The 22,747-nt window shown below is 34.7% G+C and overlaps 6 protein-coding genes across 11 annotated transcripts in view; 3 read left to right on the top strand and 3 right to left on the bottom strand.

Annotated features, from left to right (window-relative positions):
- Positions 1–4,153, top strand: part of Nhe2 (Na[+]/H[+] hydrogen exchanger 2) — a 24,898-nt gene extending 20,745 nt beyond the window's left edge. For both annotated transcript variants that reach the window (XM_034330358.2, XM_034330357.2), the window contains 7 exons: positions 15–155; positions 271–340; positions 420–524; positions 769–870; positions 991–1,152; positions 2,583–2,741; positions 3,581–4,153. In XM_034330358.2, the coding sequence (XP_034186249.1) occupies positions 15–155; positions 271–340; positions 420–524; positions 769–870; positions 991–1,152; positions 2,583–2,741; positions 3,581–3,825 (984 nt within the window). In that variant the 3' untranslated portion in view covers positions 3,826–4,153. The remainder of the gene's footprint in view (positions 1–14; positions 156–270; positions 341–419; positions 525–768; positions 871–990; positions 1,153–2,582; positions 2,742–3,580) is intronic.
- The window catches only part of LOC117607102 (uncharacterized), an 11,751-nt gene extending 2,362 nt beyond the window's left edge, over positions 1–9,389 (bottom strand). Inside the window, exons 1-5 of the mRNA XM_034330368.2 lie at positions 9,320–9,389; positions 8,728–8,810; positions 8,517–8,587; positions 7,363–7,470; positions 1,999–2,101 (exon numbers count right to left, since the gene is read on the bottom strand). Coding sequence (XP_034186259.2) covers positions 1,999–2,101; positions 7,363–7,470; positions 8,517–8,567 — 262 coding nt within the window. The 5' untranslated portion in view covers positions 8,568–8,587; positions 8,728–8,810; positions 9,320–9,389. The remainder of the gene's footprint in view (positions 1–1,998; positions 2,102–7,362; positions 7,471–8,516; positions 8,588–8,727; positions 8,811–9,319) is intronic.
- Positions 7,700–11,557, top strand: LOC117607103 (uncharacterized). Its single transcript, XM_034330369.2, has 12 exons — positions 7,700–8,070; positions 8,404–8,481; positions 8,537–8,631; positions 8,703–8,783; positions 8,865–9,011; positions 9,198–9,273; positions 9,344–9,531; positions 9,700–9,844; positions 9,925–10,140; positions 10,681–10,799; positions 10,973–11,108; positions 11,237–11,557. Exons 1-12 carry the CDS (start codon positions 7,768–7,770, stop codon positions 11,555–11,557), a joined length of 1,905 nt encoding a protein of 634 aa, XP_034186260.2. The 5' UTR covers positions 7,700–7,767.
- Positions 11,106–15,118, bottom strand: LOC117607099 (lethal (2) k01209). Of its 2 annotated transcripts, XM_034330359.2 has the most exons (12): positions 14,923–15,118; positions 14,478–14,647; positions 14,274–14,404; positions 14,033–14,131; positions 13,674–13,844; positions 13,495–13,601; positions 13,244–13,414; positions 13,092–13,163; positions 12,701–12,952; positions 12,422–12,631; positions 12,158–12,343; positions 11,106–12,091 (listed from the first exon to the last, which is right to left on the bottom strand). In XM_034330359.2, the coding sequence occupies exons 2-12, from the start codon at positions 14,528–14,530 to the stop codon at positions 11,774–11,776; spliced, it is 1,770 nt and encodes a 589-aa protein (XP_034186250.1). In that variant the 5' UTR covers positions 14,531–14,647; positions 14,923–15,118; the 3' UTR covers positions 11,106–11,773. The 2 variants fall into 2 exon arrangements, with proteins under 2 accessions (XP_034186250.1, XP_076548260.1); XM_076692145.1 differs by lacking the exon at positions 14,033–14,131 and having other exon boundaries at positions 14,923–15,103.
- A 244-nt stretch (positions 15,119–15,362) lies between these two features.
- Rab10 (RAS oncogene family member Rab10) lies at positions 15,363–17,140 on the top strand. Its single transcript, XM_034330366.2, has 5 exons — positions 15,363–15,931; positions 16,267–16,327; positions 16,383–16,521; positions 16,602–16,691; positions 16,767–17,140. Exons 1-5 carry the CDS (start codon positions 15,805–15,807, stop codon positions 16,950–16,952), a joined length of 603 nt encoding a protein of 200 aa, XP_034186257.1. The 5' UTR covers positions 15,363–15,804; the 3' UTR covers positions 16,953–17,140.
- A 1,508-nt stretch (positions 17,141–18,648) lies between these two features.
- Lfg (Glutamate NMDA receptor-associated protein 1 lifeguard) lies at positions 18,649–22,491 on the bottom strand. 4 transcript variants are annotated; one of them, XM_034330364.2, is made up of 7 exons: positions 22,215–22,485; positions 21,634–21,698; positions 20,906–20,975; positions 20,384–20,467; positions 19,626–19,803; positions 19,290–19,560; positions 18,649–19,199 (listed from the first exon to the last, which is right to left on the bottom strand). In XM_034330364.2, exons 3-7 carry the CDS (start codon positions 20,955–20,957, stop codon positions 18,840–18,842), a joined length of 945 nt encoding a protein of 314 aa, XP_034186255.1. In that variant the 5' UTR covers positions 20,958–20,975; positions 21,634–21,698; positions 22,215–22,485; the 3' UTR covers positions 18,649–18,839. The 4 variants fall into 4 exon arrangements, with proteins under 4 accessions (XP_034186255.1, XP_034186254.1, XP_034186253.1 ...); XM_034330363.2 differs by lacking the exon at positions 21,634–21,698 and having other exon boundaries at positions 20,906–20,987; XM_034330362.2 differs by lacking the exon at positions 21,634–21,698 and having other exon boundaries at positions 22,215–22,481.
- Positions 22,492–22,747: the final 256 nt, after the last annotated feature.

The raw sequence follows: 22,747 nt of genomic DNA on the forward strand, positions 1-22,747 counted from the left end.
TAAATTTCTTGCAGCATCGTCGTTTCAGCTACAGTCGACACGCGGTGAACGATCGCGACCTCTCGACCCAAGTCAATTATAAGATGCACATGAACATCCGGCGTATGATGGGAGAGCACAAGCATCGTCACAAGCGCAGTAAAAAATTGCTCAAAGTAAGAGGTCGTCATTCTATTTACCACAGGGTTGCAATTCACTCGGCTTCTTTGGCGATTTGCAATTAAAGCAATTCGTAATTAAAAATCCTTTCCCCTTTTCTCTTCTGTGCAGGACGGCAAACAGAACCACGTGAGTTTCCCCGAGTTCCAGCAGAACGGCTCGACGAAGCTGTTCACCCAAGGTAATTTTGGCGAAAGAATAATCGATACCGGTCCCCCGGCAAAGGCTCGTTTCACCAGGTGAATTTTAATTGGTCGCAGATTACATCAACGGGGTGCTGTACGAGCTGGAGAACGGGGACACCTCAAAGCCTTCGAGCAAAGAGGACTGGGACTCTGCGATAACTTTCACGGCTCGTACTTCCGGTAAGCAGTCGACAATCTTTTTTTTTCTTTTACCTCGATTCTCATTTGACAAGTTTCTGGGCTGGCTCGTTAGAGCGCCAACTTTCTGGACAAATTTTCGCGCTATTCAGTGCATCCTTTGAAGAATTAGTCGATCCCCCCCTGCTGTATTCAAATTTAGATTCGTTGCAATCTTACGCCGGATGAAAGGAACTAATTCCTCGTTCGATTCATCGAGGAATTTCTTATCGTATGATTTCTTTAGACTCGTCGAACGTGAACGTGGAAAATCACCATGGAGCGACCACCACCACTTCGATGGACACCATCAATACCGATGATCCGGATATGAAGCTGGGACGCGATGGTGAGTCGATAGGATTTCAATTAAAGCGTTATCTGTACAAGCGTTAAAATTGGAAATTGGAAAAACTTTCGTTTCACGAAATTCGTTGAACGTGTGGTGATTTTTTTGAAAAAATTGTAGATTGCTACAGGGTAACCACACCGACAGCTACGGAAACCATGCTACCATGGAAGAGAGAGGACGATTACGAATCCGGACATCCGATTAAACAGAACGAATTTCCTGCCTGGTGTTCCAATAAAGAGTACCTGGCTTATAGTTCTCCATCTGCAACATTTCTAGGTACGATTGATTAAATAAAGCCTGTAATATCAAAGATAAAACGGAAGTGATATGATATTGATACAGCTGCCAGTTTCCACTACATTACACTCTTGAAAACAGACACTTTGTGAATCTATAAAGTGTTTAAGAAACGATGGTTTCGATACTTGCATTATATTCTAATTTGAAATGGAAAATTGCAAGTGTCGAAGCATCTAACGCTTTATAAAATTGATTCACTGTAACACTATTATTCTGAAGACTAACACAATTCTTTCAATAGGGTTTGGGTAATCCTCGAAATTGCTATCCACAGTTTTTGAATTTTTTCCTGTTGTTTTAGGTGTTTTCTACTGTATTGCAGGTCCATTTTTCAGTATAATTTCTCTTTAATTTTTAATTAATTTTGTGATGTTTAGTCTATTTAAGTGCTTGTGAGATCAATTTTACTTTCTATATCAGAGGGTTATGTTAAATAAATGTTTGGATGTTATTAAAAATTATTGAAGAATGATTTCATTCGGTCGATTAAAGTTTTATGATAAATTGCGTAAACAATGAAAAACGCTGCTTTACAGGAGAGCTGTATTTGTGAGGCCAAGCCAGCTTGAGCTCGGAGGATACTAGCCTCGGACTTCCGGCCGGAGAACATGTAAATGTTATGCATCAAGTTCTTCAGACTTTTCTATCGTTTTCTTTCTTCTTTTCCAACGAACAAGTCTGATTTTGGGTTACCCAATCCCTTTTGATATTCACGCATACACACACACATACACACACACACACATAGAAACATTCCACTGTTACACGATTAGTTTTGCACCACACCGGAAATTCTACTGAATTCTTTTGATTCTATCTTACCTATACCTTGGGTATAATCTCTGTTTTTTTGTTGCTTTGGCCTTTCACGAGCACCTGTTTCACCTTTCCGCAGTGTAATGGGTGTTTCAATTGTTCTGGTCACCTGAAATAAAAAACGTTTGTTAGTATTAAGCAAGCAGAGCCTTGAATTTTGCAACTTTCAAGAGGAAGCATTGATAAATTGTTATTACTATGAACAAGTCTTATCAAGTTCTAGTTTTGAAGGATAATAAATGACTATTTCAACTATAATCAGAAATATTACAACCCCAGGTTCAACCTATAATTACTTTGTAAATGATGAAAATTTCTATGGATTACTTGAAGCGTTGAATCAATAGGGTCACTAAGATCAATAAAATAATCATTTTAACTCGGATCCTGTGAAAATCTCAACTCTGTAAAAAATATTTACAGATTTCTGAAGTATCATAAATTACATCTTTGAAGTAAATGATTTCCTCTATAAATTTAATTTACTTTAAAAAAGAAAAAATCAACAACGAATACATTTCAGGAGGTCAAACGAAGCACCCTAAAGATTCCATTAACTTCTCTATTAACATGTTTTTTTATTATGAAAGGTGGAATCGAGCAGCCAAAAATCCAATCAGTGATTGGTCTATTTCGACGAGAAAGTGTTTGCACCCCAGACAGTATGGATTGCCAGGAAACCGTAGACGAGCGTGACGAATTCATGTTGACGGAGACAGAGCAGATAGAATCGCCCACGAAAACCTCGAGTGAGTACAAACATCATTCTCCTCGAAAGAAAAATCGAAGCTGACTAAACGAGAATATATGTTTTCTCTATTACTCGAGTGAACTTCAAGTACTTTGCTAAATTTGTTCTTCCAATCGTGCTCTCCGAAGTACGCACATCCATTTAAGATGAACACAGTTCAATTAATTACTAGTAAAATATATTTTCAATTGTGGAATTTAATAGCCTCGTTTCAGAGTTCATTTAACGCGTTAACGAGATTCATTGTGGCAGAAAGCTTTTAATTGCGTAAGCACCACCGGTTACCAGATGTAAATGAAGGTTATATAACAAGAATCCATGAAAGCTTGAAGCAATATTACGAAATGTTATGAAAACAGGGAGACAATGAGAGTGTTTAATTTAGCAAATGCATCAATAAATATAGTAGAATAGAAATAAAAAAGTATAAGAAAATTTGAAATATTCTTGATTTGTTCGCTTTTTAGGGGTGGGCCAGATCCATAGAATTTTAGAATATTAGAATATTAGGATATTAGGATATTAAAATATCAAAATCTCAAGATTTTAGAATTTTATAACTTTAGAATCTTGGAATTTAAAAATGATGAAGAGACTACTCCACATTTTTTTGGAAGGAAGAGAGGCCCACCCTGACTCCATCCTAATTACGATCTGAACGATAGGGTATAGATCATCAACCGCTGATTATGACCTTCTCTTATTCAATTTCTATCATTAGACAGAATACTTTTCCTATATTGCGCGTGGCATTATAGCGAAAGCCGACTCTCTATAACATCTATATACTAATACTATCACAAAATAATAAATATAAAGGATTAACTATTTTTCCAGTAGGGGGAAAGAAACCTCCAACCAGACGAGTATCGATGATGGAACTGTGCTCCATGGAACGATCCAATTCAGAAAGGGGAACAGAAGATGGCTCCCATTCGTTACCAGAGTGTTGGAATCATCCCCAAAGACTCAGAATGAGCTCGTTCCCCTACTCAGCCCAAGTTCCAAGTCTCTCGACCGCGCTAATCACATCTTCTTCAGAATCGTCGGAGGAGATCGACGAGGAAGAAGAGAAAGCTTGACCTCTGGAGGTCGCCAAGGGGCAGACGTCGTCCTACGCGGACGTCGAGCGTCGTCTGCGTCGCCCATGGAGGCGACCACCGCGACGCTCGTTGCTCTCGTCGCTCCTTCGACGACCTAGCGCTCCGGTCTGATGCAACGTTACACGTTTTCAATGGGAATCGAGCGATCTCTAGCAGGAAATACCACAACAGCTTTTCAGGAAGATTTCAATAAACAGTTTTCCAAGAAGAAATTTTTAAACGAAGAATTTTCCAAATAGAAAATCTTCTAGGGGATAACTTTCGTACATAGAATTCGTTTCGAAGAACAGTTTGTTAATAGCGAATTTTCCAACAGAAAATCTTCCAGCAAAGAATTTTCCAAGGTAGAATTTTTCAGAAAAAGAATTTTCTAACAGAATGCGACTGCTCTAACGCCCCTTCGAAGACAAACGCTTCGACAACAGGAAGAGGATGAGTATCTCCTTGAATTAATCAGACGAACTCTCCCCCTCGTAGGACCACGATGACGGAAAGTATCCTCGTTTTGACTACCGTTGCTTTCATTCGCACGCAGAAACAAGTGTTTCGGGTCGGTTTTTTTTTTTGTAGATAGTCTCCGTGAAGAAAGAATATTTTCTCGTTTGATTAGGTGGACGAGGTACGAACGAAAGGTAGACTCGAGTGTGAACGAAAATTGGCGGTGAATCAAGATTGCGTTCCTTTTTGATACTCGGTGATCGTGTGAATCCTTTTTGAATATGAATGGTGATAAAAAAAAGAGCGAAAGAAAGAGAGAAAGCTATTTTTTTAAAAGCTAATATCGTTTCCTCCGTGCACGACTGACGCTGATGAATTCCGACCATTCGGAGGAGTTGATCTTTCTCCTAGTTGATTTCTAATGCTTCCTGAAATAATCAGACATGGAAACGTTTACGATGAAGGATGTTGACGACCAGCATGGCGTGACCTTTTGAATCATCCTCGAGAAGGATCTCTAAAAATGAAATATATATCATGAGAAATGTCTCTTTCGTAAGTGCAACAGGTTTGAGAAGCACAATACCCTACACGTACAATGTGTCCCATTACGAGATATCGATAGTTCGATTTATCAAAAAATAATTTTAATAGTAATTGTATGTTTAGATAATGAACATACATTCGTTTGCAAATTACGTATATTTAAAAATTGTAGGTATATCATTATCTACTTAAAGCCATTTTTAAATTAAATTCATTTCTAATTTTTATTTACTAACAAATTTATTTATTAGTATTACCAAAGATTTATTCCTTCATAAATTTATATATTCAATTTATATTAATAATACAAAGTTTATTTTTTAGTGCTAAAAAATTTATTTCTAAAAACATAAGTGAGCTATTAATATTTCATAATGGGACACCATATGTATACATGTATAATATGTGAAATTGACGTCTTACTATGGATCGTCGAAATTTTATTTGCGGTAAATAGACACGTGGAAGTTGTTTAATGAAACGCTCCTCTCCTTAAGTATGGCCTTAAACAAATAATAACTAACTAACTAATTAAAGAAGTAATTAACTAAGAGTCACAAGTAGAAAAGCAACCGCGAAAGATGTCGTAGGTCAGTATCTAACCCGATGATACCACCATATGTACATAAAGTAAAGAAGAAATAAAGATAAGAAACGTTTCTTAGCGAGGTATACGTAGCAAGTTAACGCGATGACTATTATTGCAATCATTTATCAGACATAAAATGAGAAAATAGGAACATTGGCGTGTCAGAGTGTGTGCATGTGTGCAACCAATCGGGTTGGTGCAAAGGGAAACACTAGAATTCGGGTTTTTATGAGAATTGAAGGATTTTCATGTGCTTATGGAATTGAATGATACACTGACCCATTATCCTTTTATTGTTTAGGATTAAATGAAATGGTCGAAAATGCGATTGTCCAACGAACTTGAGTAACTAGAGAAGATCAGTGGAATTATTTGATGTTAATTTCTCTCGACAAACTGAAAACAATTAAAGAAAAATTTATAGACAAATTTATTTTTATTTTTAATTTATACTAGGGTCGTTCAATAAGTATAAAGAAAAAAGCTTTAAGATTTTTATCTGAAAACAGCCTATGTCGTCAAGTTCACATTAATTATGTATTATAATAAAATAATTTAATTTATAAAAAAGAAACAAATATAAAAAGTGTTAGAATCTAATCAAATAAAAATACTAGAATAAGTAATTTTATTTAACAATGTAAATTAATCTTTTTAAAATTTCATAAAATTCTTTACTTATTGAATGACTCTTGTAATATTCAATATTAATTCTTTATGAAATATTTATAGATAGTTTACCTCTTTAAACTAATTGATTCAACGTACGGAAATGAAGAAAGTTCGTACAGACATTTCTTTGTTCCTTTGTTATTTAATCGTAAGCGACTTTTGAAAATCAAACAAAGACATTCGTAGAATTCGAAACCGACGAGAAATAATCCTAACCGTAGTGTAAATATACTATAATTAATCATGAGTCTTAATTTGCATTCCAAAAGTCGCTTGTTAGTCTTAAGATTTCCTTGGACGTATTGTATGTGTGATAAGAACATTCTTCTTATTGAAACACGTGGAATCAGTGCTAAAAATATATTTATAGTAACAGAACATGAATTCTACACGTTCGAAAGAAGCATCTGTATTGCGTTATTAAATTCCAACCACGATAAAGAAAAGAATCTTAATATTACAATACGTTCATGAATACTTTTTACGATACACAAAATTTGTCTAATTAAATAATTAACAAATGTTCTCGTTGGGACGTATGGGTACCCGAGCCTCGGGTCGGTTTGGGTAACGATCGGGTCGGATCGGGTCGGCCAAAACACCTAAAGTTCGTCCAACAGATAAATTCATTTAAGTACCCGAAATTATGGATTCTCGAATAAATTTATGTGCTAGACGAAATTTCGCGGCCCCGCCCAAACTCGAAAAAAAATTTCCAATCCTAGCCCGAGCTAAATTTTCGGATACTGGCGCACCCTAGTTCTCGTACATGATACGCACCCTCCCTTTTGAGAAAAGGGAGTACAATTTACTGATTTTTCAAGCTTTGAACACGCTGCTTGTTCACATTGAAATTGCCCTCAATAACGTACAACAAACATTTTATTATTTAAATAAAAGTGAAAGATATTTCAAAATCGTGGATACTATGAAAATGACAAATGATGTTATAGTTAATGTGAAACCATGTTTCTCGTCAATTAGGAATACGTACGTTAATTTAGACTCATCGTTTAGAGGGCAATGTTTGTCACGCACATTCAGCTTGAAACCGCGTGCTTGAAACAAAGAAGGGGAGAGATATTTCAATTTTCGTAAAAATCGTAAACGAGTTCGAAATTTCCCTTCGCGCGATATAATTCCTGGCGGCCTCTAGTTACCTAGGTCGGATGAAACGTCAGGCTAGTCTCTAGACGCTAGTCTTTATGCTGTTGATTTGTTAAAATAAATGTTTATTTCGTAAAAAAGAATGAACATCTTAATTACATTACCTTTGAAAACGTTCTTGTTCCTTCTAGCTTGTTATTTTTCCTTAATCTTTCAAAATATAGTTCTCTTTTGATAAAAGCACAAATAATTGAATCACTTAATTTTCCTTCCTAAAAACAAAATATGAAAGTTAACAACTGGTTAGAAGAACTTGAAAACAAATAAAAAAGATCAGGCATAACAAAAGCTCCGAAAATATTTTAGAAGAAGAATAAGCTCCAACTAGCTCTTCCACGAAGTCGCGTTAATTAAAACCAGAGTAGTAAAGTGATTAGCGATCGGTTAATGAAATTGGTGCTTCTACTCGTAGTCAAATGCTACAGAAAGAAGCATCGCGTAACTGTGACACGACATCCACAGACTGAATCCAACTGAACAATTATTAGTTTAAATTATTTTACCCTACGATGCCTGGTGGTGTCGTATTTCTAGTCTGCATTCCCACGTACAGCTACGAACACGAATTGATATTTGGTGTGCCCTCGAAACTAAATAAGAGGAATGAAAAAGGAAAATTCGTGATTGGACCAAAAGTGAATTTGCGTCTGAGAGAAACAAGAACGAGAACTCGATTATTGACGCTCGATGACGAAGACGAATTGCAAAGTATCGTGGAAGCTGAGGATGATTCGACTGGAAGAAGAAGAGGGCAAGGGCGCCGAGTTCCCGGCCAAAGGGACAGAAACCCGGTTTTCGTGTCCATGGAAACGGTAATACGATTTGAAAAACAAAATCTCGGGTGTGAAAAGCTCTCGAGAGCGTTTGCAAGCTTTCGAGAGGAACCATTTGCTAAGGGTAGGTGTTTACTCGAGAGTAGACAAAAAACTCGCGCGAGAAACTGTCGCTGAAAGTGATTATTAATCAGCTGAGAGTAACTCTCAGCGCAGTGTTCACTGGCAAAAAATCCTATCGAGAGCTACTTCCGTAAGTTTTACTCTCGACTGAGTACACGTACCCTTAGAAATTTCTATCACCCTTATAAATATGTTTTTCATTTTCATTTTAAATATTAAAAACCGACAAATAAATGTTAACTTTTTAAGGTTCTGGATGAATTGCTGAAGAAATTGAAAGTAGAACACGTCGTCTGGTGCAAAGACAAAGAAGACATGTATTACCAGGTAAGACAATACCAATATCAATTTTCGTTACTTACAGTCATATTTTCTTGTTCAGGTGATATTTCCGGTACCAGCTGGAGAACCATGCGAGAATTGTCTGCACTGTCTAACAGAAATGGGGATTGGTGTGAAAATGAACTCCATAGTAAGGTGATTCGCCTCGAATATCGTTCTCTACTATACTAAACGTAACATGTGTCTAAATTCTCAATGATTTTTAGTGTGATTCCGACCCAGTGCACGTACAGTGGCGTAGGTGGTGGTTCCGCTTACACGGCCATCAAGGATGATCTAGCACGAAGGTGTCCATTGCGAAGAAATTCGTTCTACTAATCAGAGAAACAATATAATGGATTATTAAATTGTTACTGCAATTTTTTCAGACGAAAAGAATCGGAAGATAGGAAGAATGCCTGGAAAGCGTTCGTGGAATCAATACGGTCGAAATTGACAGTGAAACAAGTTGTGGATGGCGTTCGCAGTGGTGGTGATCTTACTTTCGATTACGTGTTGCTAGTACTGACAGCTGAGTGAGAAATATTTTATTTTTTATTCTTATTCATTTTATTTTCTGGGAAAAGAAAATTAACAAATAAATTAAACGATAGCAGGGGAATAATTATATTAGGGATACATAAAAATTTAGTGAAAGGTGGTGGATACTGATGGAAAATATTTTCGCTAAATATATTACACTATTTTTTTATCTTTCATAGTTGTTTAGCAGCACTTGGTCTCATCGAAAACAGTGCGACAAACGTTGTTGCGGCCATGTTGGTCTCTCCCTTAATGGTAACACTCAATTTCATTTAATTATATTAATTTTCTATTAACTTACTTATTTCTTAATCGCTATCTCAAGGGTCCCGTAATGTCGTTAACCTTCGGGACCATCATAGCCGATAGAAATCTTCAATGTGATGGCTTAAAAAGTCTGCTACTTGGAATATTTGTCTCGATCCTCTTTGGCTTTATATTTGGTCTGATTTTGGGCACCACAGAGATGCCTTGGGGTTACAACGACTGGCCGACCGATGAAATGAAAGGCAGGTATGTATTTCTACAAACAAAAAATTACAAATTAAATTAGAAAAAGCTTCACAATAGAATAATTCAATTAACCGTGCTGCTATTTAAATTTTTTATTATCTTTCCCTTTTCAATGTGGAAATATGAGTCTTGAAAACCTGAAATCTTATTTCTGTTATTTCCTGGTAGAGGTAATTATAGATCACTATGGATGGGTGTATTATGGGCTTTGCCATCAGGTACTGGTGTAGCCGTAGCTTTATTACAAGGAAGTAATGGTCCTTTGATTGGCGTTGCCATATCCGCTTCTTTACTACCCCCGGTAGTAAATTGCGTGAGTAACGAATAACAAATTTGCATTCTTGAAGCAGCAAAAACCAGTCGATTCAATATCTATAATTTTCATTCTGGTAGGGTTTATTTTGGGCTCTAGGGTGCATATGGTTAATTTATCGTCCGATTAAAATGCCACACATAAAAGGGGAATCTTACACCGACTACAACTCCTCGTACGTCTACGTGTATACTGATTATCTACCAGTAGAATTCTTCTGCAATGGCATAATCAGTGCCTGTCTGACATTTATCAACGTAATGTGCATCTTTATCACGGCAATCATAGTGCTAAAGGTGGGTAAAATAAAGAAATTGAAGATTAATCTAATTTTCACAATAATTACAAAAAAGTGAAGTTATTAACTACTTAATAATTATACTAGTTAATTACATAATTGTTAATTACACAATCAATTTGGGGGTAGAAGTTACATAAGAAACTATTAAGAGCCTTTTTCACAATTGGATATTCTACTTCAAGCTAAAATTGAAACAATGCCACCTTATGAATCGTGCCAGGAACCAAACTTCCGGTAGCTGGGAAGCAGCAAAGTAGGAGAGGTATTTTTAAACTCCCATACGTGACTTCTCGCACGAGATACTTGTTCTTATATACCTCCTGTGTTTACTGCTCTCCAACTACTATATCTTTAGTTTCTTGCGCCATCCGCAACAAACGCGTTGCTCTGATTTCTTTCTTTTATTATCTGAAACATAACGGGATAAGAAATTGAATTCGTACAACAAAATGTTTCTAAATATATCGTATAATATTTCTCTTTTCGTTTAGCTGGTACAATACCATTCACAGTACGAATTATGGTTTTCTTCTAGATTAAAGAAGTAGCTGCACCGTACACATCTACACCGGAATTACGTCGCTTTTGGGAGCACGATATCCGGCTGGTTCGTGATAAGAATATTTCACGAGATAACAGCTCGGTAGACTCGAGGTAACAGAAATATTTTCAGACCACGTGATGTTCGAGTTGAACGAACAAATTAACACAACCAAACGAATGAATATTTCTGTACTTATTTGATTTTTTAATTTGATCGTTTAATTCGAGACTATTTTGCATTCGTGTAAAAATTTCACGATATTAAAAATAATCATCTGCGGCAGTTTTTACGATGGTCTGAGTAAAACGAAACAACGCGCATTAGAGCAAACGTTAAATGAAGCATTGCGAGAAGCCGCAGACGACGAGACGTTTCGCAAGGTTCAAAGAGTGAGCTACGGCCAACACGGCCCGGAAGAGGTAACATAAATATTTTATGCATTCTATAACAAATAATGATAATAATATAATTACACAACCAATTAAATTCACTGATACATAAATCAAATACTTAATACAAACACTTGCGTCGAATACCATTGTTACAGTTCACGCCAAAACTTGGTCGCCACACCGCTGGTAGTGTAAGCAACATTGCGAACACTGAACTCAAAGAAGCTACTGGATCCGATGGTTTTCGTCCAGCAGATGGATTAGAAAATTCCGTTAGCACGAAAGAGGACTTGGCCGCTCTTGATCGACTGGTCACGTATCTTCTTGGACAGTCAAACAACGCCAATTCTGTGAACTTGGATTCTTGGCGACGTTCCCGTCGAGCAAGTTCACGAGGTTACAGACAATTACGCAGTACGGGTGCCACTGCTGAGGGAGGCGAGGTTGGCTCCAACGTCGACACAACGCCGCTTTAACTCCAAAAAATTTAGTAAATAAAACTTCATTCGATTCGTCGAATTAATTTGCACTTGTATTGACACATATGCTGCTCGACCAGCACGGATGTTGCCCACGTTCCTCGGGTATAACACAACTTTTTATTAAAGATACATGGAATTACTGCATTTGCTTTATAACAACAGAGATTAAATAATTAAGTAGATTCATGAATCAGATCCTTTTGAACCGTGTTAATCTTCGAGAGAAGATGGCTCGGTACCGAAGTACCGATCTCCAAAATTACCGATACCGGGTAAAACGTAAAATTTCTCGTTTATCACAGGATCCAGGGCGGAAGTAACAATTTTAACGCGTGGGAACGCGTAGGCGATTGAGTGTACACCAGATTCTGCCATAAGCAAAGATGCAAGTAACACATTCTCTTCGGCAACATCGTGGTCCAATAAAACTCTGATTGCCATGATGGCAGCAGCACCTGTTGCCACCGTTGCGTCCATTAGTATTACCCTGTAGTCTTTAATATCCTTGGGTAACCGGAGATAATAGAGCTGTAAAAAGTATTAGTGATATATATATAGATTTTATTAGGAAAGGAAAGATCTCCGGCTAATTACCTCCGGCTCTCCAGTTTGTTGGTTCGTTTGTATAAGTATCTTTCCTATTCTTATATCTTTACATACATCTCTAACAGCTTGTTCCATGGTTTCACCGGCACGTAAAATAGAGACACCACATATCTTATCTGTGGCCCCGCGTTTTCCGGGATACAATACACCCTGAGGGGTTTCTACGGTCACGTCCTTTAAATACGCGACGAGAAATGATAATAACGATAGAAAGAAAGTTGATCAATTACATTTTGACAATATAACTCTTACCTCAAATGGCAAAAGAGATAAGGCGTACTCGATGACCAAACGTATTAAACGCTTGGAATAAAATATAAACTCATCTCTGTACGTTTCTTTGTTCCTTATAAATGTATGCAGACCCTTAATTTGTGGTGTGTCTGGAAGCAAGTAAAGAGAAGAGGGTAGTGGCTGACCGATAGACGAGTGGGCTAATTTTTCTCTGAGTTTGAAACCCCTCTAAAATTGGAAGTAATTATAAGTAAATACAATACATTAAAATAGTATTCAAGGAACAGTTGATTTTACCAATTGAAGCTGAGTATGTACATGCTGTACAATAAGTTCTATCGCGACCTCGTTTTCTCCACCGCGTGGAACAATAATATCCGCGTGTACCATTAGGGGAGCTATATAATAGTAAAAAGCGGGTTGCACCATAGTACTGTACTGCTTTAATACACCCTCCAAATCCCTTCCTCTTTGAGATATATCTCTACGTAATCTTCGTGCAAGCCTCACGTCAGCGTCAGTATCAACAAACACCTTCATGTCGCACATCTTGACCAATCGAAGAAAGCAGATCAGTGGTAATTTGTGTTGTTTTTTTATTTTTTTTTTTTTTTATTTTTTTTTTAACTTTTGTATCTTATTGCGTTTGTCACGCCCATTCCTCCCGCTTTCCTGATAGTCGGCTTACCTTCAAAACGTCGACATTGTAGAAAGTGAATATTCCCTCAAATATAATAACATTGGCACCGTACATTGTTTTCTGTAAAACAAGAGAAAATACCAAGTACATACAGCACATTCAACACTTAGAGAATACTTGTATCTTTAGTATCAACTTACAGTTCTACTTTCTCTACTATGTGTTACAAAATTATAAATAGGAACTTCCACCATTCTACCCTCCTTCAAACGCTGTAAAGTCGTCTTAAGAAGTTCGAAATCAAAAGCGTCAGGATGATCGAAATTGTATTCGTTACGCGCTGCCATGTCGTGCTGCTTTTCGTTTAATACCTATACCAGAAGTTGTTCACGTCATGATTCATCGGTTTATTTTTAATATTCATTAAGAAAGAAACAATAGTTTTTCATACTTTGTAGAATGAATCCATGCTAAGTAACGTGACCCATGGTACATCCAAAGATTCTATGATTTTTGTTGCAACTGTAGTTTTACCAGATGCGCTACCCCCGCAAATACCTGAAATGAAACTAGTAATACCATTAAATTCTCTTCTAGGAAACATTAGTAAACATATATTATGTTACCAACCTATCACAAAAGGTTCTACTTGTTGTCCAGCTGAATTATACCATGGTGGTCTACCAGCTGTGTATATTGTTCTTGTCTTACTTCTAAGGATGGACTCTGCAGAGGTCTTCTTACTGGACTGTGTTAAACTGGTAGTACGCTGCCTTCTTGATCTTGGAGATCTCTGAGATCCTATTACATAATTGAACATTTTTCGTTAAAATACATTAAATAATTTATTATAATAAAGAAGGAAGAAATTTTATATAATTAGAAGATTCAGAATATTTTATGAAAATGAATAGAACATAATGTTTATATCAAAGAGTTTCAAAAGAAAAGTAGGAACAAGAAAGGTAGAAGGTAATAGGATATGGTACTTTTGGAACATTTAGACTTCTTCAAATTACAGAAGGTTTCTACTTCAGTGCGCCAATTACATCTTGATTGCCAAATACAAGTACTCCAAATCATTGATTCTGTAAATAATTATAGCGTGTAATCTATTGTTTGTGAAAATAAATAAGAAACACCTAATTTTTACAGAAATAAGAAGGTGGTAAACGAGATATTGTATCAATGATAAATGAGATTATTTTGAAGATTAGTAATTTATTTTACCTCTTGAAGGTGGCCTCGGAGATTGCGGTGTAGGAATTCCGATATCGGAACGTTTATAATATTCAGCATCTTCGCAGAGCTCATCAGCTAGAAAAATTTCTCTTTCGTCCACGCAAATTTCTCTATCCTCGCTAAATTACGGAAAATCCAATACTGTTAATTCACAGACGAGAAACCAATAGTAAAGAAATGTTGTTAACCCACCTGTCAGAACTTGCTGAGCTTGGCGGATCGAAATGCTGCATCTTTGCTGCCATACTCTTAATTATACGTAAGAAAATTTAATGTAGACCCATGCGGGTACGATTTTTGTTCCCCAATGCGGCAGACCGTTCGCCCTCGTGCTACCGCTGACTGCCAACAAAAACTGCAAACTGCAAAGGAAGGTGACAATAATAGTATCTTCTACAAATCGCCATCTATCTTTCTTATTCTGAAACAAACTCCTTCGTATTTATCGCCTAGTGATGGGCATTCTATCGTCTCTATCAAAAGCAATTTAACTCGATGCAACTTTCACCACTTAAATTAAATCCGCATACTTGAAAACTTTTCTAAACTTCGTTGAGCAATTGGATTGTTGAAAATTTCTTAAATTCTTAAGATATTTCGTGCACATATGTACAATCTAAGACATTTTAAAACTTACATTATACAGTTTCAGGAGTATTTTAGATTTTGAACCCATTACTACCCTTTACGATTTCTGCTTGCAAGTGCATTTAGATGCATAATGTATACTGTGATCAATTAATTATGTACTCGTCGGCACATCTTCGTGCCGTACCTAGAGGTGATGAATAATAAACGAATTCTATTACAGAGATTTTAATTACTAACGATATACTTTATCAGCTTTAAATTTCGATATGTAAATATTTGAAAATGATCCATGGAAAAACATCACACCTCTTCAATGATCTTAAAATTGCTATTGACATAACAATTATCTTAAATGTAAGAAAAAAGCATATTGCGCCGCAAACTATTAATGTCTTATTTTAACGCATATCGATACAGAACGGATAAAATATACATAGGAATCAATAACATCAAATCGATAAAATAAGCAATAACTTTATAGTCTCTTATCTAGTATTCGAGTAATTTAACATTATTCTTGCAGTGGTGGTGACCTCCCGTGGTAGCTGGATTATTTGCAATTGAACCCGAAACAATTTTCTGATTATCACTAATTAAGGCGAAGAAAGGAGTATTGTAGGAATCATTGTTTAACTGATGTCGTGACGTTCAGGTTTTGTCAGAAGTGCAAAGTTACCCCGATGCTTCTGCGTGCTGCTCTGTTGTATGACGTCGTATTGTCTTTTAATAGTCAGCCCCTGTGACCGGTTTTTCCGTCGTTAACGAGGCATCGTTGTACGTCGAGACGCGCCCTCGTCCGACCTTGAAACCTATAATCGTTCATAACGTTCGATGTTCGAAACATCGTCTGGAAAACTGTTAATCGTGCTCCACAGGTTCAACTCTTTTTGTTTTCTTCAGCGCCTCATTAACGCGGAGCAACAGTGAAATGGCGAAAAAGACGTACGATCTATTGTTCAAGTTATTACTCATCGGTGATTCCGGAGTCGGCAAAACTTGTATATTATTCAGATTTTCAGACGATGCTTTTTCAACAACATTCATTTCTACCATAGGTAAGGAATCCGTTATGAATAATCGTAGTTTATCATATCAGTATATTTCGTGAATCTGAGTCGTTCGACATTGCGAATTTCTTTCGGCACATCAGGTTATGCTACAAGAATGGAACTAACACTATGAAATAAGATCATTAAAATGTTTAATGGATAACAAATCTTGAAGAGTAGTTCCATTGTATCGATCTTGTAACCATGGAGAAAGCATTTCTGTGAAACGATTTGTTATCAACATTGTTGATAAAATTGAATGTTATTTATATACATATATAAATGTTTATATACTGTGAAGTGTGTTATGTAAATAAATTTTAATGTTTTTTGTCGTTCAGGTATCGATTTTAAAATCAAGACAGTGGAATTAAGAGGAAAGAAAATCAAGTTACAGATATGGTAAGTCATGGTATACTTAATTTTTCTAAACAGCCCTTAATCTATACTTTTGCAGGGATACAGCAGGTCAAGAAAGATTCCATACTATTACTACATCATATTACAGAGGTGCAATGGGTATTATGCTTGTTTATGACATTACTAATGAAAAAACGTTTGAAAATATTGTCAAATGGCTGAGAAATATTGATGAGGCAAGTATAGTTGTAAACTACTTCTGATCGTAGATGCAAGTACTTGAATTTCATTTTATATACTTTTAATTCATTTTTAGCATGCAAATGAAGATGTAGAAAAATTGATACTAGGAAACAAAAGCGACATGGAAGACAAACGTGTTGTTAGCACAGAAAGAGGAGAAGCGGTAATAAAGTAGCTGAAACTTATATTTTATGAAGTTTGTAAATGTTGGAAATTAACATGTTAATATGTCCTTTAGATAGCAAGAGAGCACGGAATTAGATTTATGGAAACATCTGCTAAAGCAAACATCAATATTGATCGTGCGTTTAGTGAATTAGCAGAAGCTATATTGGAAAAAACACATGGTAAAGAACCGCAAGATGCTCCTGATAGAGTAACAGTCGATCGAAGGGTGGAAAGAAGTTCGAATCGGTGCTGCTAACTTTATATTATTTATTTTAATGGCGCATAATAATAAACTATATATCAGCTCGTGCCACGCAAAATAGATTTGTGGATAGATTTAGAGCATAATTTAAAGCATAATAATATAATTAAACTCTTCGCAACACTGCCTAATCAAATTCAATTGAACTTGTTTGATAATTCTTACAAAAAGACATCTAAAATTTAATTTTAATTATAAATGAAGTAACTACAGTTTAAAAAGTGAAGTTTTTTAATTATACCTGGGTTTTAAAGGGTGGGTTATAAATGCTGTTTGTCACATATATGATTGTATTTATAAATGTGTCTGTTGCATGTACTTATACAAACGTTAAAGCTCCATCACAGCTTTTATAAGGAACATAAGGAACAAGCATCAACATACACTGTTGATGGAGCTTTATTTTCTATGTAAAATTTCATGCGTTGTTGCACGAACAAAGTCAACTAGAAACAATTTATTTGTTATGAGGCTGCAATTTGTTACCATAATGAGAAGAGTGAGAATGAATGTGGGCTTTTTAATCTTTAAAATCTATGTGAACATTGAATGCTTTTTCATACAGACGTTGCACTACATATACTTATTTAAACTTTAAGTTAAAAGTCTGAAAGCTGAAGACCAAGAGCTTTTATCCTATTTGTGTAAAACTAATTTACTACAAATATAAACATTCACGATTTCGAGAGAATTGTTTTTTATTTCCCTCAGCGATAAACAATATAAAGAATATTAAATATTTACCAAGAACTGATTTATAATACAATCATTTGTGTTGTTAAACTTAACATTTATGTTTTTTTTTTCGTAATGTATACAGTTGTGTTTTTGTTCTTACAATGTATCAACATAGGCTTACTGTAAGATATTACAATGTAATAAACAACTTTTTATCTCAAGGAATTAAAATATTAATCAATATTTTACAATATTTCTTTTATTACGGAAATATGATCAAATAACATATTTTTTCAACACACATAACGGATAAATATGAATGCGTATATACGTCTAGAATAATTTGAAATTTTAATAACATTCAAATATTATATATCACTAAATCTACTATCCCGACTTTAATGTTACTAAAATATATTCATTAGATGTGTGCGGGAACTTGAAAATGTCGAATACCCAACACTCGAGTCAGGTTTTATGAAGTACCTCGTGAAACATAACGTTGGGATTCCTGAGATTTCGAGAAACCAAAAGTCATGTAACAGAACAAGCTTTGTTCAATATGTAATGAGCGTGAATTGGAAATGTTTGCAAATAACTATTGAATGGCTGTATTAAACAAAGTTCGTTCCGAACCACGACTCAGAATCCTGATATTCGGGTTCTCACACACTTCTAGTATTCATATTAGATGGATCATTGGTTTACTGGATCTATGTAATATTTTTTATGTTATGACAAATTTACAAAATGTAAATCTATTTTTCAGAAAATAAATTATTTCATTAAGTAAATTCAATGAAAATGAATATAATACTTTCCTCAATTGAGAAATGAAATGAATACCTAAACGTACGTATATATAACTTTTTATGTTTTGTATATTATTATTTGCATTCACATTCTTAACTGTATTAACGATTTAGCTTATCTTTCTTTAGTATGATAGAAATTATTTGACTTACGAGACTAGAGGTCGAACATTAAAACAGTTTTTTGTGTTAACTATATCTTGAAAAAATGTGTAAAAGCTATATTTCATAAAAATTAACTTTTTTTCTGCCAATATCATCTTTTTCACATCTCTAATTGCTTCTTATCTGTAATGTACTCTCTCTTTGCCCAAAGAGAGTCAAAACAGAATAATAGTAAGTAAAAGCATTATGCGTTCGAGATTAACGACAAAAATGTGTGTAATACTACTTAATCTCGTGCGACGCCAATAATGGTTAAAATATAAAGGAAAATGTTAACAACATCGATGTAAAGAGTCAGTGCTGCAAAAATGTACTCTTCCGGAGAAATCGAATATTTGTGATTACCACCAATCATCATTTGCGTATCGTAAATTAGATAAATAGAGAACAGCAAAGCTCCAATCGATGCATATACTAAAGTCATAATCTTACTACTCCAGATTATTGCGATTATTCCAAAAAGCATAAAAATAATCAGTGCAACAAATAAAATACTATTGAGACCAGTGAAATCAAATTTCGTTTGAAATGCAAATAATGTCAGTGCAAGGCAAACAGCTGCAGTAATTCCAACAGCCAGTAATACCTGTAAATATTTTTAATTATTATTTTATACTTCAAAATTTAATATTTATATCAAATATTAATATTCATATATATATTCCTAAGACCTTACCTCTTCAGAATTGTATGTTGAAGCAGCAACAGCTAAAAGAAAACCTTCTGCTATTGTAAACAGAAACAAAAATATGAAATTCATAGGAGCTTTTCGTCTCACACTTGTACAGCAAGCCATACAAATAATCAGAACAAAAGTTGCTACAAAACAAATCCAGAACATTTCTGGATGAGCCATCGCCCACATTTTCGTTGGACGATGATAAAGGAACAACGATATCAATGATACTGTGATCAGAAGCTGACACATCAGTATGCTATATACTTTTCTGAAAAAAAAAGGAAAAAATCGATTATACAAATGTAACAGGATATTATCAAGTATTATACAAACCTAATAAATCCATTTCTGATGGATTTTTCACTGAATTCAAACCCTTTGACTTCGGGTGGCATAGAGTCGTCTGCATAGTTTGTCCCGTACATGCCTGGTTGTGGTCCTGCAGCAAATCCTGGACCAGGTGGTGGAACGTGTCCGTAGGGAGGAGCGCCTGGAGGAATGAAACCAGGACCTATAATAAAAATACAAAAATTGTTAAATTATAAAAGAATAAATGAATTACATGTTGTATATACAATATACAGTGAGAGGCAAAAGTAAGTATATACTGTTCAGAATAAAATACCTCGGTTAAAATTGGACTAAAGAACTTGAGGTTTTTTGAGAAGCTATAAAAATTAATTGACTAAAATATGTAGTTTCATCGTTTTAAAAAATTACAATTTGTTGAAATCGTGAAAAAAATAGTGAATAGTAATTTTTCAACTTTTTTATGAGTCTGTAATGAAAATTTAAAATATGTCTTTCGTAGATTCAGATAAGTTATGTGTTGTATGCTGAAAATTTCATCGAAATCGGTCAACGTATTTAAAAGTCATAAGTAATTAAAATTTCCGAAAATCGCGACTTTTCATCTAAGAACGGAACTAGTCACGTTGAAAATACATATTTTAGTGAATTAATTTTTATAGCTTCTCAAAAAACCTCAAATTATTTAGTCCAATTTCAACCGAGGTATTTTATTTTGAACAGTGTCTACTAACTTTTGCCTCTCACTGTATATAAATTAAGATATTAAAAATTTAAGTGACCTGGTGGATTTGCACCGTAAGGAGGTGGATATCCTTGATTATAGGGTTCCTGAGGAGGATACCCAGGATTTTGTTGAGGGTAACCTGCACAAATGAATTGTAATCATATAAAACATTATGTTGCAGTAGCAGTTTCATTCTAATTCAAGCATCAATTTTCATAAAACTTTGCACTTTAGTAACAGCTGCTAAATGTTGATGCATATCTGCTTTTTAGTGTTAATGATACAATTTCTTTTTAATTTGTATAGTGCTTCCTAGATGATGCAATCAATATTTCAATATTATTTTAAATTCTTTGATAAATATGCAAATAGTATTAATTTTCTAATAACTGCTACTAAGTATAAATTATGACAGGTGGATGAATGGATGTGTTATAGATGGTTTTGATCGATGATTGCCACTTGAAACAAGCATCACGATACTTAAAGGTTGCTAAATATTCTGTTACATGTTAAGAACATACGTAAACAATATGTGACAATAAAGAATATTTATAATTTAGAAAAAGGTCAGAACCTTGTTGCCCTGGATAATATCCTGCACCAGGTGTACTCTGCCAAGTTGCCATCTTTTGAGTTTGGTTTAACTAAAAAAGAATCTACCATTATCATAAAGCATTGTTAAAAAAAAAATTTCAATGGAACACCAGCGCACGAATGTATCAGCAGCCTTAAAATGAAATATGTAAAATTAGTGAAAAAGCAATTTTTCACTTTGCTTCATACCATTTTATTTATTTAGAGTATTATTATACATATTAAAAGCATCTAACAAACATATATGCATAATACATTTAGTACTTCAGTTATTTTAAGTTACAATATTAAACAAAGTATTTTTTTATAATAACAACAACATAAATGAATAATTTAATGTAGTTATTATAATCAACAGAAGTTAGTATTTAAATACATTAGTACTTTAAATATTGTTACTTTTAATTCTCTTAATATAAATGATAAACAAACATATATACATATACATATTTTGTGAGCATTTTTCAATTGGTATTAGAGAAGTTTCAACGTAAGATAGGTATCTATTATCTTATCTTAAAATGACTGTATTATCACATATATGGGATAATATAAAAATAATATCTGAAACGGTTAATTCTTAGAAGCAGAGATTAATGTAATCATTATTTGTTCAAATACTGTAAATGTAAGTATAATTAACGTGTGTTAATTTTTCAAGGATAAAGTCAGCTGAAAATAACGGTACAATCACTAGTTAATAATTACCACTATATTTACGATCTATGTACGATTTTAAACGTCACATCGCTGTCACTTATAATCCGGCGTCACTGTTAAAAAAAATATTTCCTTATTATAAAAATAGATATAGCATATTCCAATTGCAACTTTACGAGAAAAAAAGAGAAGCAAAAAGCAGATCGAATTTCGTCAAGCCTAAGTGAGACGTAGGTTGAACGATATCGTCACGTATCTTACTCAGTAACTAATAATGACAATTTATTTTGGCTTCAATTAACATTAAACTACACCGGAGAAGCTTGCTCTGGTCGAAAAGCAAAGTCATGACATTATGAAATAACATCCACCAGACTAAAACGTTTCCCTGCATTAACAGTTAGCGGAATGAAATATCAAAACGAACAGTTCACGATGATGCCAATATATTTAAATAATATTTTTATTATCATTAATGTTATACAATTTTTGTTTACATTTTTATAAACAATATTCAACCGGAAAACGTAGTAACAATATACGTCAATTAATGCGTCATGCGCACTTTCTAGAAATGGTTACAATCGATAACCACATTCGTGCGCCGAACATAAGTTAAATTTATTTACCTGTTTATAGAAGTATGTTTCAGATCCTTATACAAACAATTGATTGTATCTGCTTGAAATGGTAATTATTTCAATCAGACTATATCATTAATCAGATTCGCCTATTTACACAAAGTATACGTGCTGTTGCGTGTTGTACGAAGAAGTCTCAGTCGCCCACTTCACCAACCGTCAAACTGAATGACTGAATCTGCTACGAGCAACTGATATGAAGTACGTTGAATATTGGAAAACGAGACGAGACTTTAATACATTTTGCGCCTGCGTGATATGTTACATATTTCTACTGTTTACCAGAGAGGAAATAAATGCTCATGTTTGGGAATTCCTCGTCTCCGAAGTGCTGCACCAAGCGGCCAATTCCTTAAAAATTAGAGATCTACAGTATCGAGCGCAGTAGTTTTCTGTAGGGAAAATGGCATTACAGAGATGGAAATTCTCAAAACCTTAATTTTGATGATATTGAGAGAGATGAATGGAGAGTGCTTACACTAAAGCAGTGATTACAGATCAAGTTAGGTTTGCATAGGTAG

Source organism: Osmia lignaria, chromosome 2 (assembly GCF_051020975.1).
Source record: "Osmia lignaria lignaria isolate PbOS001 chromosome 2, iyOsmLign1, whole genome shotgun sequence".
NCBI classification, from domain to species: domain Eukaryota; kingdom Metazoa; phylum Arthropoda; class Insecta; order Hymenoptera; family Megachilidae; genus Osmia; species Osmia lignaria.